The 19,591-nt window shown below is 57.2% G+C and overlaps 1 protein-coding gene across 1 annotated transcript; it reads left to right on the top strand.

Moving 5' to 3' along the window:
• Positions 1 to 2,677: 2,677 nt before the first annotated feature.
• Positions 2,678 to 19,550, top strand: ERN2 (endoplasmic reticulum to nucleus signaling 2). The gene is made up of 22 exons (XM_056138813.1): positions 2,678 to 2,779; positions 4,845 to 4,950; positions 5,185 to 5,218; positions 5,372 to 5,444; positions 7,284 to 7,356; positions 7,436 to 7,543; positions 7,769 to 7,870; positions 8,480 to 8,723; positions 12,568 to 12,646; positions 12,747 to 12,894; positions 12,981 to 13,102; positions 13,938 to 14,093; positions 14,294 to 14,438; positions 15,749 to 15,833; positions 16,018 to 16,207; positions 16,312 to 16,411; positions 16,510 to 16,709; positions 18,497 to 18,644; positions 18,732 to 18,859; positions 18,998 to 19,121; positions 19,194 to 19,261; positions 19,338 to 19,550. The coding sequence occupies exons 1-22, from the start codon at positions 2,678 to 2,680 to the stop codon at positions 19,548 to 19,550; spliced, it is 2,748 nt and encodes a 915-aa protein (XP_055994788.1).
• Positions 19,551 to 19,591: the final 41 nt, after the last annotated feature.

Genomic DNA, 19,591 nt, shown 5'->3' with positions numbered 1-19,591 from the left:
CAGGCTGCTTGATGAATTTCCTTGGTCTGGTCCTCTGACATATGCTCCGATATTTCTTTTCTGTACTCTAAAGAAAGATTTCTGGAGCGGGAGAGATAACGGACTGAGCACACAGCCCAGGAGTAGCCCCCTCCCCAGCCCGGCCGCAGCACAGAGCCAGGATGAGGCCTTTAAAAAGAAATATTCAGATGAAAGGGTCTGCCTACAGGCTGTGTTCCTGGTAAGGGTTTTTCTGCAAAGACCGAGATGAGGGGAACAAAACATTCTTTACTTTTGTCTAGGGCAGCCTGTACTTGCTCTGAGGCCTACGCCCAGAGGCCTTCTCTGTTTTTCCCGCCTGGATCCTAACTCCTCCGGGGCATGTTTCACAGGCTCTGGTGTCATTTGACTTCAGTGGCCGAGCAGTCAAGGAATGGGATTAGCGGGTGAAACAGGGTTCCGCTCTGGGCGGGAAGCTCCATCCTTCCGCAAAGGCCAGAGTAAGGGACTTTGCGGGGCTGGCTCCACCTCCCCGTGACTTCAGACACGTGACTTGGGTCTGGCCAATCAGAGCGCTTTGTTTCATCGGCCGGCGAGATTGGCTCCAGGATTGCACCTGCCCGAAGCCAGGCCAGCGGGGGCCCTCCCGGAGGATCGTTCTGCATCTCCGCTCTGCGCCTACTTCCTCCCCGTGCAGGCACCGGCTGCTGGCTGTGTGCCCAGTGGCACAACCTGCCAGGCCCTGGGAGGCATCTGAGTTTTCAGGCCTCTTGTAGCGCAGGAAACCTAGAAAGGAGAGTGAGTCGCAGGGAGATCAGGTGACTCGTGACCCGGACCCCGGCACCCCTCCAGCAGCCGGGCTTGAATCTCGTCTCTTGTCAGTCTGGTCTCAGAGCAGTTTTTCGCAACCTGTTTTCTCAAGCAGTTTTTCCAACCTGACCCGTCCCGACCTTGTTTCCTTCCTGTGCCCCCCTTTCCAGTTGCCCCCCTTTATGCTGTGGCCCTCCGTGGAATATCCTGGGGACCCAGAATATTGGGCTTATTATGGTGCAGTGGAGAAGCAGGTGTGGTTTGACTCCTGTTTCCCTGTCTGAAGATTTGTTTTCTAATGGAAATGGGAGGCATTGACTGAGCAGAGAACATAGAATAGTGGGCAGGGAGGGGACTGGAACCAGAGTGGGAAAGGACAGGGTTATAACTCTAGGATCAGAGTGAAGGTCCAGGTTATAGAGCCTAGGGCCAGTGTAAAAAAGGTCTGGGTTACAAACCCCAGGATCAGAGTGAAGATCTGGGTTATAGAGCCTGGCATCAGTGAAGGTGGCTGGTAACATCTTTCCTGAGGGGATTTCAGGGAAGGCGGGCAGGGGTGTGGGAGAGGCAAGGAAAGGTGATTGACTACCAATTGTCAGGATGCTGTTGGTGTCCTGCTGTGGGGTCCCCTGCTCAGAGTGGGCCCCTCCAATGCTGAGTATTAGCTGCAAAGTGCTCCCAGCCACCCACACCTGCAATGACTTGTCCCCAGCTGATGGCAACAGCTTCCCAGAAATTTAAATATTTTGCTTTTTAAAAAATCGACTTTTACTCATTTCTAGTTTTTTTTCTCCTTTGTTGTGCAAAGACAACATCCGGCTCAGTACCCTCAGGCTTGGGATGGGGCCAGTGGTTTGGGCTGAGAAGCAGGTTCGATTCCCAGCATCTCGTTGTGGTCCCCCGAGCATCGCCAGGAGTGATTCCTGGGAATCACTGGGAGCTCAACCCAACCCCTGGGACTTCCCAGGACTACAGGGGGTTCTGGAAGCTGCTCCCTCCTAGGGAAGGGGAGGAAGAGCAGGAGGAGGAGGGGCAGAAGGAAGAGGGGAGGAGGAACAGGAATGGGGGAGATGGGGAGGGGACGAAGAAGGAGGAGGAGGAGGAGGGAAGAGGAGAAGGAGGAGGAGCACGAAGAGCAGAAAGAGGAGCAGGGGGGAGAGGAGGAGGGGGGGAGGCAGAGGAGGGCAGAGTCTGCTTGCATGGGTCTCAGATCAGCAGCACTCTGCCCAAGGCTGGAGAAACGAAGATGAGACCCTCTGACTGCACTTGAGACCCAGTTGGGCCTCCAGAGTCTCCTGGAAGCAAGAGGGTCCTGGAGGTCTGCAGGTTGTCTCCCCATGGCTGTTCTTGCAAGGTGCATTCTGATGCGGGCTTGTCCAGCGCCAGTGTGTAGGGGCCTGTCTCCTCTGCCCGCCGGGGCCCACGTAACTCTTCTGTACACCAGACTGGCAAAAGGAAGAGATCATTCCCCAGTGGACGCTGAGCCGATCCATGAATCCATGAGCCAATCCTCGCATCTCCTGCGCCGCCGACGGAGGCCACCTGCAGGCTCTGAAAGTCAGGCAGGAGCACAGGGACTCTGAGTGAGGGCCAGAAGGTCTCGGCCACACCTGGACGGGGAGTACTTGGTGCAGTGCTCGGTACATTGTCCAGAAAAGGGGCCCCGGTGGGTAACTCCTCTGCCTGCAAAGCTCAGGGCTCTGCACCGCGCTCGCGCTCGGGGCCACCCTGTGGCCCGGGCTAAGCGCGCCAGGAGGGGCGGGGTACAGGTTGCGCCCCGGCCTCTGCGTGTCCTACTGGCGGGGTCGGGGCGGGGCCTCCTCGGGCGGGGGCCCCGCGGTCCTCGGAGGCGCGCCGGGGACCAGCGAGCTGAGCGCTTGCCGCGGCGATGGCCAGCGCGGCCCGGGGGTCGTGGCCGTGGCCGTGGCCCCCGCCCAGGCTCGGGTTCCTGCTCCAGTTCGCAGCACTGCTGGGGACATTCGGGCTCCAGGTGAGAGGGCGGGCGCTGAGCCAGCCTCCAGGTGGGAGGCGTGGGTCCCAGGGCCGGGGCAAGCTCTGGGACGAGGAGGGGGCGCCGGGTCACTCCCTGGAGAGAGGAAACTCCCTGCCTGGGGGGAGTTGCCGGTGGCCCCCACAGACCCTTGTGCCAGTGAGGACCCTGGCCCGCAGGAAGCAGGTGCAGGAATCAGGGAGGAGGCACACTGTGCCTCCTGAAATTTCTGGGACCCCTGCGCCCTTGTAAATATGATCAACTTCAAAGGTTCTCTATGAAGGTGTCCTCTGTAATACAGAAATGCACCTACACAGACAATGCGCCCCCCTGTTACCCACGACTGGGTCCCGTTTTAGGAATTTGGGGGAAATTAGCCAGCACCAAGAGTGTTCCAGATATGCTTGGGGGCTGGGGGTGGGGAATTTAAGCTCAGGTTGGAGTCCCATTCCTCCTGCCTGGCGCCACCCAGAACAGCAAAGGGGAGCACCCAGAACCTCCCCAAGACTCCCCACTTCCACCTCTGGGCCCACTCCAGAGGCACCGAGAGTTTGAGTTCAATTCAAATATTTCTCGGGGGAAAAAAAGGAGAAAAAACTAGAAATGAGTAAAAATCCATTTTTTAAAAAGCAAAATATTTAAATATTTCCACTCCAAAAAGAAAAGGGGGTGTGGGGCAGGAGTGATAGTATAGTGGGTAGGGTGTTTGCCTTGCATGCTGCCGACCCAGCATCCCATATGGCCCCCCAAGCACCGCCAGGAGTAACTCCTGAGCATTGCCAAAAAGAGAGAGAGAGAGAGAGAGAGAGAGAGAGAGAGAGAGGCAAAAAAAAAGTTAATTTGAAACACTCTGATTGGCCAAAGAAGTCAGCAGAGACCTGCAGCTTCTTCTGCCTCTGCCTCCTGCCCCTGTCAGGCGCAGACAGGCTGCAGTGGGGGCTCAGGGACAGGTCCCTACTTCTCGGCTCAAACCACTGGCCCCGTCCCAAGTCTGAGGGTACCGAGCCGGATGTTGCCTTTGCAGGGGTGCAGTGGGGCCACCCGGATGTTAGGGTTCCTGCTGGGAGCTTAGCCTCACCCTGTTTGCTCAAGGAGGGGTTGGAGCAGGTGAGTTGGCCAGATGGGAGGGCGCCCCCTGTCTTGGTTCCGGGGCCACTGTGCGGTGTGGGAAGGGGCAGGGGGACCCTGAGCGGGGACCCAGGTGTCGATGCCGAGTCAGTGACTGAGCCTGTCTGGAGCTGCGTGTCCAGTACGGAGCCAGCAGCCAGAGCGATAGGACAGGGGTCAGGGTGTTTGCCTTGCGCGCCCTGGGCCGGTCTGTCCCCAGTGCAGCATAGGGACCCCCTGAGCCCCACCAGGAGTGATCCCCGAGTGCAGAGCCAGGTGACGCCCTCAGCACAGCCAGGTGTGAAACCCCCCCAAAAAAACAGCCAGACCCCTGGGGGAGGGGAAGGCTCAGTGGTTCCTTTCCAGAAGGCCCCCAGTCTTCTCCGGAAAACCAAAAGGTGTTGAAGGGGAATGGTGGGGAGTCTTGCCTTGACCCCTACTCCCATATTCCCACCAAGGAAGTGTTGGATCCCAGCCACTGCTCTCTCTCCCTGCTCCCTAGGGAGACACACACACACCACACACACACCACACACCCCACACCACACACACTACACACACCACACACACATCACACACCACACACACCACATATACACCACACACATACACCACAACATACAACACAGTACACACACCACACACACCACATACATACCACACACACCATGCACACATACACACACCACACACACATACACACCACACACACCACGCTCACATACACACCACACACTCCACGCACACATACACACACCACACACACATACACACCACACACACACATATATACACCACACACACACATACACACATACATACCACACACACACCACACACACACCATACACACACCACATACACACCCCCCACACACACACACACACACACACCTCTGGGATGAGGACCAAGTTGGTCCCCGAGCCGCCCCAGGACATGACTTTGTGCCCGACCGCAGGTCCAGACCCTGGCGCCCGACAGCCTGCTGCTCGTGTCCACCCTGGACGGAAGTCTCCACGCACTGAGCAAGCTGACAGGGGACATGCAGTGGACACTGAAGGACGGTGAGGGCGGGCACTCACACGTCACCTGCACTCTGAGCTGGGGAGTGGGTGTCACCATGACACCGAGGGGCTCTGACGAGCCGTGTGACCTTGGATTGGGGCTCGGCCTCTCTGCCTCAGGTTTTTTCCATCTGTGAAATGGGGCCGCGGGGTTCTGGGCGGACTCAGCTGACCCCTAGTAGGCCTGGGGAGGCTGGAGGGGACTTCTCAGGCTCTGTGTCCCTGTCCCCACAGATCCCATCATCCAGGGCCCCATGTACGTCACAGAGTAAGTGGACCGTCTGCCAGGAGGCAGAGCCCGAGGTGTCTGGGGTATTATGTTGGAAAGCTGTGGGGAGACGTGAGTCGGACACTCTGGGGTCCTCCTGCGTGTTGGAGTTGGAGGAATGGGGCGCCCTCCTCACTTCCTCTGTCCCCACAGAACGGCCTTCCTCTCGGACCCTGCCGATGGCAGCCTGTACATCCTGGGGATGCAGAAGCCGCAGGGACTAATGGTGGGTCTCCCGGCGCCAGGGGGAAGGGGGAGCACTGGGGCCATGAGCACTGGGCTGGAGGGGAGCGGCTAGACTCTGGGCGTTCTGCAGGGGGTGAGCTGGGCCTCAAAGCCCATTCATGGGAAGGCTGCCTGGGGGGAACCCCTGACAAAGAGAGGGAGGCTGTGGGCAGAGGCGCCTCCAGCTGGTGCCTCCCCCTCCCCTGCTAGGTGCCAGATCACCCCCAAGCAGGGCATCCAGCTCACAGCCCGATGGCAAGAGAGTGTGTGCTGGGTGGCCTCAGGCCTTGCTGTTAGCGGGGAAGGGGGGGTGCTTGATGACATCTCCCGCCCTGTCACGGGCAAGCCTGGGCATGTTCACGTGGTCTTCTGCAGTGGCCAGAGGCCACATAGTGGGCACATGACCCCAGATCCATGGGGCTGCCTGGCCAACCGGGGCCAATGCCGTCCACCAGCCTGCTCACCGCGAAGCTGCCCTGGAGCCTGGCACCCCCTGCGTGGCCCTTTCTCAGGCCTCCCCCTCGGGACTCTGATGGGGTTGGTAGAGTCCGGAGTCGACCACCCCTCAAGGACAGAGGACAGAGCCGATAATGCAAATCACATAGTGAGGTCTCTCGCTCCAGCTAGCTGGGGTCCAGGTGTCCGCCCGGCGCAGCGGGTTTCAACAAGGACCCCAAGCACTAGGATCAGCAAGTTCTTACACTTTCATTTTAGCAAGTCAGCACTACCCAGCCATTTTCTATTACCTACAGAGTACACATATATTGTTGTTGTTGTTGTTGTTGTTGTTGTTGTTGTTTTGGCCCACAACATCCAGCCCACCTCCCTGACAGTTACATTCCAGAGACCTAATCTGATTCCGGGGATGTGTAATCTTTGACAAAGGCACCTGGTTTTTCTGCTTTTCTTGTTCCTGGAAGCGGCCTAAGTCACTCAGAGCCTGTCATGGCAGTTCTCCGCCTAAGTGGGTCCTGACAGGGTCGGGGCTTCCTAGAGGGGACAGGGCGGCCTGAGTGAAATGGCTCTGTGAGCAAGTCAGCCTCATCCCCACACCCTGCGGGAGGAAAGTTGGAGGAAGTTTCCTCAGGGGCCGCTCACCTAGGCACTCGCTGTGGGCACCGTTATCAGCCAGAACCTCAGAGGGGTGGTGGGGGTGGGGCGCTCCACAACCTGGAGCCCCAGGGAAGCAGCGGGGAGGTCAGTGGCCAGAGCTGAGCCTTTGGGGGAGGGACGAGCCTATAGCAGGGAGCCCTCATTCCTCAGGACCATACTGTCACGTCGGGACCTCTGACCACAAGAGCCCCCAGCTGCCCTCACCACCTCCAGCCTCATGGCTTATCCGCCTGTGTGCAGACGCACCCCCCCCCCACACACACACACACTCAAGGACAGATGCATATGTGCACATGCAAATACACCCATGGGCATAAGCCGACACACGTGCATGTCTCCAGACATACATGCTTGCTCCCACGTGCACACACATGCACACACAGCCCTAGACAGCCGCAGGTGTGTACACAGAAACATAGATCCACACTCCTCAGACACATCCCAGCCCTCGCTGCTGTCCTCTCCCTCTGCCCGAACCCCCCCCCCCCGCCCACCCAGCCCAGGCTTTGGAGGGTCAGCGGGCCGGAGCTGCTGATGCAGCCCTGGTGGCAGTAGGGATGGCGTTTCCTGCAGCTGCTCTGGAGGCAGGCTGACAGCGCGGGTTCAAGGCCTGGCTCTGACTCTGACGAGCTGGGCGTTGCGGGGGGTCATGTTCCTGAGCCCATCTGGGAAGTGGAGATTTCTGCAGGGGTCCCTCAGAACTCGGCGGCCCTTGTCCCTCTCTCAGAAGCTGCCGTTCACCATCCCCGAGCTGGTCCACGCCTCGCCCTGCCGCAGCTCAGATGGGGTCTTCTACACAGGTAGGCTCCGGGCCCACGGACTGCACCCCCTTCCCCCTCACGCCGTCTGGAAGCTTGGGACCCTGTCTCTCCCCCACAGGCCGCAAACAGGATGCCTGGTTTGTGGTGGACCCCGAGTCTGGGGAGACACAGATGACCCTGACCACAGAGGGGCCCCCTACCCCCCGCCTGTACCTCGGCCGCACACGTGAGTCTGACCCCGGCTGCTCCTGGGGCCTGGCTATGGCTTTGCTGGTTGCTTCCCGGTTGACTGACACGGTGTCGCTGAGCTGCAGGGACGCCAGGGGCTCTCCAGGCGCTAGTTCCTACCCTGACCGGGCTCTGGGCTGTGTGCCAGGAAGGCCCCACTGCTCAGGGTGGCAGTGTGAGGGCGTTCTGGGCATGCCCGTGACCCAGACCTGGGCCTCCCCAGAGTACACGGTGACCATGCATGACCCTCGGGCGCCAGGCCTGCGCTGGAATATGACCTTCCGCCGCTACTCGGCGCCCCCCATGGATGCCTCGCCTGGGAGATGTGAGTGTCGCTGCCCTGATAGCCCCTGACCCACCTGGACACACGTCATTCTGAATGGCACTCCCTGACATGCCATGAACGGTCTGTCCTGTCTTCAACCTCCATGTCCCAAGGGTGCCAGCCAGAAAGTCCCTTATATGGTGTGAGCCCCTGCTCCCTGTGTGACCCCCAGTGACCCCCGCAGACCTCCACACATTGAATGGTCTCTGGGAGGTGGCTCAGAGCCCCCCAGCCCCAAGAAGGGCCTCAAGGGGGCCTTACCCCCACCCCCAAGTGAACTCGCAGGTGCCCCAGAACCCCCCTCCTATATGGACTCTAATTCTCACAGAAGCCTATATGCTCACTTGTTATATCCCAAGGGACACTCCAGAACCCCCCACATCCCTTTCTGGCCATGCTGATTGAGTCACCCCAGGGAGACTTGGAGAACGTGTCTGAACACCCCTGTCCTCACCTCTCTGGGGTTCCCACGACCCTCCCAGCCCCTACCTTGCAGGTGGGTGGTTAGAGTAAACCCTGTGAACTCAAGCTGACCCCCCCCCCCATCTCCAGCAGTGCCCAGGTGGTCTCCGCTGACCCCCTGACCCAGGGGGCTTTCTATCCCGGCAGACATGAGCTACCTGGCCTCATGTGGCACCGGCCTGCTGCTGGCCGTGGACCCCAGCAGCGGGATGGTGCTGTGGACTCAGGACCTGGGCGTGCCTGTGATGGGCATCTACACCTGGCACCAGGACAGCCTGCGCCAGCTGCCCCATCTCACCCTGGCGCGGGACACCCTGCACTTCCTGGCACTCCGCTGGGGCCACATCCGCCTGCCTGCCTCGGGGCCCCAGGACACGGACATGCAGCTGATGTAGGTGCCCAGAGTGGGGAGTGGGGGGCAGGGGCCTGGGAGGGGCTACAGGACAGGTCCCCAGAGTGGGCATGATATTTAGCCATGGCACGTTGGCTCTGAAGCCTGAAGCAAAATATGTCAAACTGCACTTCTGGGGCTGGAGTAATAGCACAGCGGGTAGGGTGTTTGCCTTGCATGCAGCCACCAGGGTTCGATTCCCAGCATCCCATATGGTCCCCTGAGCACCGCCAGGAGTAATTCCTGAGTGCATGAGCTAGGAGGAACCCCTGTGCAATGCCGAGTGTGATCCAAAAAGAAAAAAAATAAACTTCAGAGAAATGGAGACAGAGACCAAGAGACAAAAGAGACAGACTGAGACACAGGGAACAGAGAAGAAGAGAGTAATTAAGCTCGGGCAAAAAGCATAGATCTGAGCAGGGAACAAGCTCTGAGGCTGCTCATTTAAGTGAGATTCTACAAGATCCTTTTTACATTTTCCCTCAAGATGAAAGAGAAGTCACGGGAGAGATGTGTTGTTCTTAGGCCGTGTCTGGCATTTCTCTGGAACTGCTCCCAGCTCTATACTTGGGGGTTTCTCTCAGGGTTGTATAGGGGACCCTTAGCTGCCGGGGCTCAAGCCTTGGAGCTCCTACATGCAAAGCCTGTGCTCAATCCTTTGAGCCACCTTTCCAGCCATCACTGGAGAGTTTTGAAAATGATCAGATATTTTTAATTCAATTTTATTATTATGAGGTTGCTCATAATAGGTTATCATATTCAATGTTCCAACACCAATCCCACCACCATTACAAAGCTTACTCACCACCACCATTATTTTGAATTTTCCCAATCACCACTAAACCTGCCTCTAGAGCAGGCCCTAAATAATTTATTTTTATATTGCTTGTTATGAATAATTCTCTGAAAGTGGAAAATGATCAGATTTTTGTTTCAGAAAGATAACTGGCTTCAGGGAGAAAAATATCTTTGGGTGGCGGAGGAGAGAAAATACACACACAGAGAATGTTGCGTCAGTGTAGGCAGGTGGTGAAGACATTTCCAACTGGGGCAGGGAGTGGGGTGCGGGGAACGGAAAACTTTTGGTGAGAAGGGAGTTTGCTGAGTGGAAGCAGGGAGCCGAAGATGATGCTGAGGGTTCTAGAAGCCAAAGGACGCTGTTATTTTCCTGGTTTTTTTTTTTTAATTTATTTATTGAATCACTGTGGGAAAGGTTACAAAGCTTTCAGGTTTATGTCTCAGTCATGCAAATATCAAACACATTTCCCTTTACCAACACTTATTCTTTACCATGAAGAACCCCAATAAAACCCCACCCCCCACCCCTCCCAGTCCCTGTGGGGCAGATGAATTCTAGTTAACACTCTATCTGCTTTGATTAGATTCATTGTTTCAATAAAAGATTCACCACTATTATTTAGAGTTTACCCCCCCCCCCAAATCAGACATGCTGAAAAAGCATTGTGAAGTGATTTGCTTTCTACAGCTGGGTTCAAGAATTAAATGTTGGTTTTGGATTTCTGCTATTTTACCTATTGACCCTGGAAGTATTTCTACTGAAAGTCAGATAGTTAAGAAATTGGTTTCTGTGTTCTGGAGTCGTGGCCGTGCTGGAGAGCCGCTCGCGGGGGGCAACTGGTGGCCTCGGTAGGGCGTGAAGGGCGGAGCGAAACGCCCCCCTTCCCATGAAGTTTTAGTCGCCCCCACACTCCCGGCTCATACCTGCTGTCCACAAGGCTCCCATGTGGCCGCCATCTTTCTTTCCAGAGAGGAGAGGGCGAATGGGGCAACACCCTTTCCCCTCCGGCAGACTTGATGGGCTGGATCAACGCATAGTCCGTTCACTTTTCTGCTCCAAGCTGCTGGGTTCTGCATTAAGTCCTTGTGCTTCTGGGGCCATGACCGTGCTGGAGAGCCGCTCGCGGGGGGCGACTGCTGACCTCGGTAGGGCGTGAAGGACGGACCGGAACGACCCCCGACCCATGAGGTTTTAGTCGCCCCCACTCCCCCGGCTCATACCTGCTGTCCACAAGGCTCCCATGTGGCCGCCATCTTTCTTTCCAGAGAGGAGAGGGCGAATTATTTTCCTGGTTTTGGGTCTCTAATTGTGCTCTTCACCAGTCTATGAACCAGACCTGATTTGCACGTGTAAAACCCTGGTCTAACCACCCAGTTATTGTTGCTGGCCCCTATGGAGGACAGAAACCAGCCTGCGGGTATAAAAATGTTGAAGGTCACTGCACTAGAGAATGAGGAAGAAAAAGAAGGGGAGGAAGAGGGGGGTAAAGGGGGAAGAAGAGGAGGAAGAGAAAGTAAGGATAAAGTGATGAGTTCAGACTGAGAAAACTGAGCTCTTGAAAGACGCCTGGGCTGGGGGGTGGAGCGATAGCACAGCGGGTAGGGCGTTCGCCTTGCGTGCGGCTGACCCGGGTTCAATCCCCGGCATCCCATGTGGTCCCATGTGGTCCCATGTGGTCCCCCAAGCACTGCCAGGAGTAATTCCTGAGTGCAGAGCCAGGAGTAACCCCTGAACATCGTTGGGTGCAACCCAAAAAGAAAAAAAAAGACAAAAGAATGATGCCTGGGCTGGACATCAGTTTAGAAACCCCGATGGTTGTGTTTGGATCAGTCTGCTCTGGTTGTGTAACAACAACCCCCCGCCCCCAAAATAGAGCTTTAAAAAATCTAGGATGGAAAAAACAGTACAGGAGTTACGGCACTTACCTTGCCGGCAACCAAGCCCAGCTTGATCTTTAACACTGCAGGGGGTCCTTTGAGCACCGCCAGGTGTGATCCCTGAGCATCGAGCCCCGAGTAAGCCCTGAGCAGGGCTGTATGTGCCCTCAGCACCAAAAAAGGAGAAAAACTTTTAAAAACTTTTAAAAAGTAGCACTGTCGCACTGTAGCACTGTTCTCCCGTTGTTCATCGATTTTTCGAGTGGGCACCAGTAACATCTCCATATTTTCAAAAAACATTTCATAAGTGAGGGCCCAGAGAGATAGTAAATCAGTTAAAGGGTTTGCTTTGCATTACAACCAACCCAGATTTGATCCCTGGCAAGTGTCCCCCAAACCCTACCAGTAGAGAGACTTGAGTGTAGAGCCAGTAGTAAACCCTGAATACTGCTGGGTGTAATATATATATATATATATATATATATATATATATATTTACATACAAATAATAACCAGAAGGCCGGAGTGATAGTACAGCAGGTAGGGTATTTGCCTGCACACGGCCGACCAGGGTTCGATCCCCAGCATCCCATATGGTTCTCGGAGCACCGCTAGGAGTGATTCCTGAGTGTAGAGCCAGGAGGAACCCTGTGCATCGCCAGGTGTGACCCAAAAAGCAAAAAAAAAAAAAAAAAAAAAAAAACCTCAAAAACAAATAATGTACCAGAATAAATACATAAATACATAACTATATAAATAAACCCAGAAGTGTGTGTATATAAATGTTTTAAGTGGACTGGGTGGTTTTCTGGTCCCGATGGTCCGAGTTCATGTTGGCAGTGTGTGGGAGCTTCTTGTGGCTGATGGACTGTTTGTCCTGTGGGCATCATATAAGGCCCCCCAAAGCCCCACTGTCCAGCATGGCCTGCTCACCTGGTGACCTCAAGTTCCCCAGGGAAACCCAAGAGGACAAGGCCCAAAACCCAAACCCAAACCTCTGAGGACAGTATTCAACCTCTGCTTGCGTGCCTGGGTCCAAGCCAATCCCTCGGCCAAGCCCAGAGTCGCTGTGGGAAGGGACAGTCCCTGAAGAAGGGCAACAGGAAGTATCTGACCCCACCTGCCACGACTCATCCTTCCTCACCTTCTTTCTTCTCCCCCATCCTAGGAGGACGCTCTACGTTGGGAAGCATGAAGTCGGCTTCTATGTCTCCACAGCACTGGTGCACACAGGGGTGGCCCTCGTGGTGAGGGGACTTGCTATAGGGTGGGAAGGAGTGGCCGGTGTCAATGATGGGGGGGTCGGTGGGGGGCTGCTTCACTGAGACCCTTCATCCTCTGCCCTAGCCTCGCGGACTGACCCTGGCTCCCACAGATGGCCCCACCACTGAGGAGGTGACGCTCCAGGTCTCAGGGGAGCGAGAAGGTTCACCCAGCACTGCTGTCAGATACCCCTTGGGCAGCATGGCCCTCCCGAGCCAGTGGCTGCTCATCGGTGAGACCCCGCGACCCCATCTTCCGGGAGGTCTGGACCCAGTTCCGAGGCTCCGTGCCATCCGCTGACCTTATGCACTGCCCCAGGACACCACGAACTCCCCCCAGTCCTGCACACGACCATGCTAAGAGTGTACCCCAGCCCGGGGAGTGGGACACCCGAAAGCAGAGCCTCGGAGAGCACCCAGGCCCCTGCCCCCTTCTTGGAGGTCAGTGCTTGGGGTGCGGATGAGGGAGTACTCAGCAGGCAGGTGGGTAGCTGCCGAACCTCCCCTCCACCTTCCAGGAATAGCATGGGGCTGGGGGCGTACTCAACTCACCTCCAAAATAATCTTGTCTGTGTGCTGTTGCTAGAAATGTGTTGGCAGTGTCCAACAATTATTAGCTCACTAAATTGGGAGCCAAGAAATCTGGGGTTTCTTCTGACATCTTCAATAGAATTTTCCCAATGGGAAAAATAAAATCTGGGAAAATAAAAAGTGGAAAATATGCACCCAGAAGAATGGCTAAGGATGGCGCCAGAAGCGCCACCTTGGTCAAATCTGGTGGCTCTCCAGCGCCCCCCCCGAATGGCCCCCAAAAGACCTGTTGAACCCTAAGTCTCTGCAGGTAGTTGTCCGTATATTTCACAACTCCCGAGAGACTCGGGTTTTTTTGTTTGTTTGCTTGTTTGGTTTTTGCTTTTTGGGTCATACACAGTGATGCTCAGGGGTTACTCCTGGTTTTTCACTCAGGAATCACTCCTGCCGGTGCTCAGGGGACCATATGGGATGCTGAGAATCAAACCCGGGTTGGCCGCATGTAAGGCAAACGCCCTACTCGCTGTGCTCCAGCCCCGGTATTTTTTTTATATCACCCCAGGAGATCAGCTAGAGTGGGGGCCCCAGTATCCTGGGTACCGTGAGGTTTCAGCACTGTGGAGAGCGCCTCCCCGCAGCCCACTCTCACTGCCCGTCCTCTGCACCAGTTTGGTCCCTGGCTACGCAGCCGAGCAAGGGAGATCAGCAGGAGGGGTGCTAAGAACCCAAGCCCCTTTGTCCCCAGCTCCCGAGCCTGAAACGGGAGGAACCACGGAACCTGGAGCTACCCACTACAAAGGGAAGTCCAGGCTTATCCTCAGAGCTGGGACTCCAAGACCTGCTGGTGGCCAGTGTCACGGCTGTCCTCGTGGGTGGATGTGTCCTCCTCCTGGTAAAGCAGGTAAGCCCAATGCCCGGAATCCTGACTCTATCTTAGCTCAGCTTCTGCCCTTGGACACCACCTTGCCACCCCGAGTGGGCCCCTGCCCTGCTGCTGTACACCAGGTGCTTCCATGCCAGGATGTCTTGGGCACAGCCATGGGGTCTGCGTGGGCAGGGACTGGCCGCTCACAGCACTCTGAGCTCAGTGCGTTTCTGCAGCAGGAGCTGGTGAAGCCGCAGCCGGTGCTCCTGGCACCAAATGGCTCTTCCCGCGTCTCCCAGGATGCCGAGTCCCAGGCTTCAGGGGACCAGAAGAGACTCCAGGGTCCTGCAGAACAAGACCAGCCCCCAGCAGGCCCTGATGGTGAGTTTGGGGTAACAGGAGAGAGCAGAGGTAGAGAGAGGAAAGAGAGAGTGGAATCGAACCAACTTCAAATCTGGTTTATGAGAAGCCGCTAAGTTTATGAGAAGGAAGGGTCTAAGGCTATGTGAGTAGGTAGGAGAGTATTTCTGGTGGTGCTTGTTTCACTGCAAGCACGCTAGAAATAGTGACTGTCTTTTTCTTCCCGTTTCTTTCGTTATTTGGGTTTAGGTTAGGGGTTACAGCTGCAGGTGCTTAGAGTTTGCTCCTAGAGGTGCTCAAGGGACCACGTGATGCTAGAGATCAAATCTGGGCCTCCCACATGTGAAGCACTCACTCAGCCCTTTGAGGTATCTGCCAGCCCTAAAGTGCTAATATAGGGACCAGAACAATAGTCCAGCAGGGAGGGCTTCTGCCTGGCATGTGGCCAACCTGGGTTCCATCCCCGGAATTCCATGTGGTGTGCCCTGAACACTGCCAGGAGTAATTACTGAGCACAGAGCTAGGTGGTTCCCTGAGCATCACTGGGCATGTCCTCCAAACAAACAAAAAATATTAACAAAGTGCTAATATGCTCTTTGGAATTTTTGTGAGCTTCAAGCAAAGTGCAGAAAGGACAGGCAAGGACAGATCAATGATGACGGGTATGTGAAGCTGATGCTATTGAAGGGTTTATCTTGGGGCCAGAGAAAGGGCTCAGTGAGCTGAGCAAATGCTTTGCTGATGGAGGCTGAAGTTGGGTGGATCTGTGGCACTGTGTGGGCCCCGCGAGCACGGCCAGGCAAGCACAGAGCCAAGAGTAGCCCTTGGCACAGCTGGGTCTTTCACCCCAATTAGTGAAATAAAAGGGTTTATTGAAACTGCTTGAGACGGGAAAAAAAAGAAGGGAGAGAACTTGGACAGAAGATATAGGAAGGGCCAGAGTGATAGTGCAGCGGGTAGGGCGTTTGCCTTGCACAAGGACAACCTGGGTTCAATTCCCGGCATCCCATATGGTCCCCTGAGCACCGCCAAGACTAGTTCCTGTGTGCAAAGCCAGGAGTAGCCCCTGAGCATTTGCTGGGTGTGACTCCCCCACCCCCCAAAAAGAAGATATAGGAAGAAGAGGATGGTCTAAGAGGGGAACAGCCCCCTGACCCTCTTCACCAGGAACACCAGCCCCGGGGCTCAGTTATTTGCCAGGCAGAGACCCTTGGCACTGTATTTAGAGGGCTGGCACAGTCGAGCATGGAAAGGAGACAGCGGGGGCTCAGGGTGGCTGGGCTGGGCGCGGACAGCAGGGGCTCCTGCAACCTGGCTGGCCTCCCCCCTAGCTGAGCAGCTCACCGTGGTGGGGAAGATCTCCTTCAACCCCAAGGATGTGCTGGGCCGTGGCGCAGGCGGGACCTTCGTTTTCAGGCGAGTGGCAGCTGAGCCAATGAGAGTGTGTGTGTGTGTGTGTGTGTGTGTGTGTGTGTGTGTGTGTGTGTGTGGCCTGCACAGGGTCCCCTGGAGATGGAGAAGGTCTCAGTACTCCTTGAGGTGGGTGCTGGCGGGCCCCTTGCGCCCCAATTCCTGAGCTTCCCTGCACTGCTCTGCTCAGAGGGCAGTTCGAAGGCCGGGCGGTGGCTGTCAAGCGGCTCCTCCGGGAATGCTTTGGCCTGGTTCGGCGGGAGGTCCAGCTGCTGCAGGAGTCGGACCGGCACCCCAACGTGCTCCGCTACTTCTGCACCGAACGGGGACCTCAATTCCACTACATTGCCCTGGAGCTCTGCCGCGCCTCCCTGCAGGAGGTGAGGCCAAAGCCACGGAGGCGGGCACGGGTGCGGGGGAGCGGCGGGCTGCAGGCTGGCGGTCCCGGCCGCAGGCTGAGGCTCGGCCCCTCACGGCTCCTCAGTTCGTGGAGGACCCCAAGCCGGACCGCTGGGGCCTGGAGCCCGAGGCCGCGCTGCAGCAGCTGATGTCCGGCCTGGAGCACCTGCACTCCCTGCACATAGGTAGGCCCGCCCCTGCGCTCACGCCCCGCCCCCGCCCCGCCCACCGCCCTCACGCCCCGCCCCCGCCCCGCCCCTCACCTGCCAGCCTGCTCCTGCAGTGCACCGGGACCTGAAACCTGGCAACGTGCTCATCGCGGGGCCAGACAGCCAGGGCCGCTGCCGGGTGGTCCTCTCCGACTTCGGTCTCTGCAAGAAGCTGCCAGCGGGCCGCCACAGCTTCAGCCTCCGCTCGGGGATCCCGGGTACGGAAGGCTGGATGGCCCCGGAGCTCCTCCAGCTCTTGGCCCCTGACAGCCCGGTGAGTGCTCCGCCCTGCCGCTCCTGACCCAGCCAACCCCGCTCCCCATCACTGGACACTGTAGAGTGGCTGTAAAGTGAGGCCCACGAACACCTTTTTTATCCACGCGCTTCTTGTAACCGGGGGCAGTGTTTCTCAACCAGGGACTACTTTGCTGCCCAGGGAACAATGTCAGGGCCATTTGAGGTTGTCACACCGGCAGGAGAAGGGGCCCGGTACTAGACAAGTATTCTTAGTGTCAGGACCATCATCCCACACCCACACCCACACCCAAACCTGACCCCTAGCAGAATGATGCGTAAAGCCAGAGACCCAGGTCGGGTACTGACTGATCTGGGGTGCAGCCGGCTGCAGGACTGTGGTGTTGAGCTCTGGGGGAGCACTGGAGGAGTCCCTGCAGCACGGAGCAGTGTGGGCCCCTGGACACATGTGCTCAGGCCCCTGGATCATAAGTTTGAGTGGTGGTGGAAGGGAGTTGGATTCAGGGTGCAGATGAGTGACACAAAAGGCAAGGGCAGCGTCCCAACGGTCAGGAAGCCAGACACACATGGGCCCCTGGAGGCCTGGGGTCAAACCCAGTCCCTTAACGGAGCTCACGAGGTCTGCCTTATTTTCTTGTCTCTGGGTCACAGGGCTGACTTCTGACTCAGCGATCACTCCTGGCAGGCTCTGGGGATTGGACCAGGCAATATGGGGTGCCAAGGATTGAAGCCAAGTCAGCCAAGTGGCTCACCTGCTATACTCTCAGGCACCCTGGCTTTTAACTCTAGCACTGTCCACTGTCCTCCCATTGTTCATTGATTTGCTCGAGTGGGCACCAGTAATGTTTCACAACAAATTGTGAGACTTAACTGTTTTTGGCATATCAAATATGCCACAGGTAGCTTGCCAGGCTCTGCCGTGTGGATGGGACTCTCAGTAGCTTGCCGGGGTCTCCGAGAGGGACGAAGGACTCGAACCCGGGTCGGCCGCGTGCAAGGCAAACACCCTACCCGCTGTGTTATCACTCCAGGCTTTTAAACTAGGGGGACAATAATTTAGCTCCAAGGAAATTCCACTGGAAAATCCAGTTTCCCTGATTCTCCTGGGAAGTTGAGTTCTGCCACCCTGGGAGGGTCCCTGGAGGCCACCTGAGAAGTGGGCAGCACTGCCTGTGGACGGGCCATGCTGGCTCTTCCTCCCTCCTCCACTCACATGCGGTCCCTAAGCCTATTAGGCCTACACTCCTTCCAGAAAATAAACCGCTCAGTGTGCCTCTGGAAATCTACCTTTTTAGAAGTGAACAAACAAAGTGTACCCCCTGGCACCCAGGGCTCTGCCACTCCTTATCATTCCAGTGCCAGGCAGAGGCTATTGCACCCCCAAGTGTCACCCAGTCGAGAAGTGTGGGGCTCAACGCTGGAGATACAAATCTTGGCCACCTGGACTAGAAGTTCAGGAGGGGCAAAGACTGGAAGGAATCTTAAGCCTCTTTGGTTGTGTGGGAAATACCTTGGTTTCTTTTTTTTCTTTTTGGGTCACACTCGGGGTTTCTCCTGACTCTGCACTCAGGAATCACTCCTGGCAGTGCTGGGGGACCATACGGGATGCCAGGGATTGAGTCCGGGTCAGCCGTATGCAAGGCAAACGCCCTATGCGCTGTACTATCGCTCTGGGCGATACCTTGCATTCTATCCTAACTAAATGCCCACCTAGGCTGCTGCCTCAGCCAAGGGAGAACTTCCTGGAAGCCCGGGTGACTTCCTCGAAGTGGAGCCGTTGCCTTCATAGCTGTCTCTGGCCCACAGACCACCGCCGTGGACATCTTCTCCGCCGGCTGCCTCTTCTACTACGTGCTTTCTGGTGGCAGCCACCCCTTCGGAGAAAGCCTTTATCGTCAGGCCAACATACTGGCGGGAACGCCCTCTCTGGAACACTTAGAGGAGGAGGTTCATGGTAAGCAGTGGGGGTGAGCGGGGGTGATGTGGGGAGCAGGGCACGAGGCTGGCTGGGCCTGACACCACCCCTCTATCTCGCCTGCAGACAAGGTCCTGGCTCGGAACGTGGTGGAGGCCATGCTGAGCCCACTGCCTCGGGAGCGCCCCTCTGCGCCCCAGGTGCTGGCGCACCCCTTCTTCTGGAGCAGGGCCAAGCAGCTCCAGTTTTTCCAGGTCGGGGGAGATCCTGGGAGCAGCCCCAGAAAACCCCTAGTTTGCGTTCTGGGTCAGCAGTCCCAATCCGCTGAAGCCCAGCCATGGGTGCACAGGGCTTGGTGCCTGAGCCCAGGGCTTACTGCTGGGCCCTCCTAGGATGTCAGTGACTGGCTGGAGAAGGAGCCGGAGCGGGGGCCGCTGGTGACGGCGCTGGAGGCAGGAGGAGCCGCCGTGGTGCGAGGCGACTGGCACACGCACATCTCTGTGCCACTGCAGACAGGTAAAGGCGACCCTGGGGACGGGCAGGGGCACCCCGCAGGGCCAGCTTTGCCACTCAGTGCCCTGCCCCCAGATCTGAGACGGTTCCGGTCGTACAAGGGGACATCAGTGCGGGACCTGCTCCGTGCCATGAGGAACAAGGTGGGTTTGGGGACGTGGGCGGGGCCGGGGGGGCCCAGTCACCCCTGAGCCAGGACTCTGCCCTCCGCGCCCCCAGAAGCACCACTACCGGGAGCTCCCGGCGGAGGCCCGGCGGGCACTCGGCCGCATCCCCGACGGCTTCGTGCAGTACTTCACGACCCGATTCCCCCACCTGCTGCTCCACACGCACGGCGCCATGAGGAGCTGCGCCTCCGAGAGCCTCTTCCTGCCCTACTATGCGCCAGCCTCGAGGGCCAGGGAGCCATGCCCGGGGGCCGCAGGGAGCTGAGGTCAGCCAAGACGGCTGGAGACTTGGCAGCGGGGGCTACT

Source organism: Sorex fumeus, unplaced genomic scaffold (genome assembly GCF_029834395.1).
Source record: "Sorex fumeus unplaced genomic scaffold, SorFum_2.1 ptg000130l, whole genome shotgun sequence".
Lineage (NCBI taxonomy): Eukaryota > Metazoa > Chordata > Mammalia > Eulipotyphla > Soricidae > Sorex > Sorex fumeus.
This window is presented reverse-complemented; position numbering and strand designations above follow the sequence as displayed.

Bases quoted from the DNA above. Each gene is read 5' to 3' on its own strand.
- ERN2 (XM_056138813.1), top strand. From the start codon at position 2,678: ATGGCCAGCGCGGCCCGGGGGTCGTGGCCGTGGCCGTGGCCCCCGCCC. The intron at 15,834-16,017 runs GCGAGTGGCAGC...TGCTCTGCTCAG, and splicing joins GGCGGGACCTTCGTTTTCAG to AGGGCAGTTCGAAGGCCGGG. The intron at 19,122-19,193 runs GTAAAGGCGACC...CCCTGCCCCCAG, and splicing joins CTCTGTGCCACTGCAGACAG to ATCTGAGACGGTTCCGGTCG.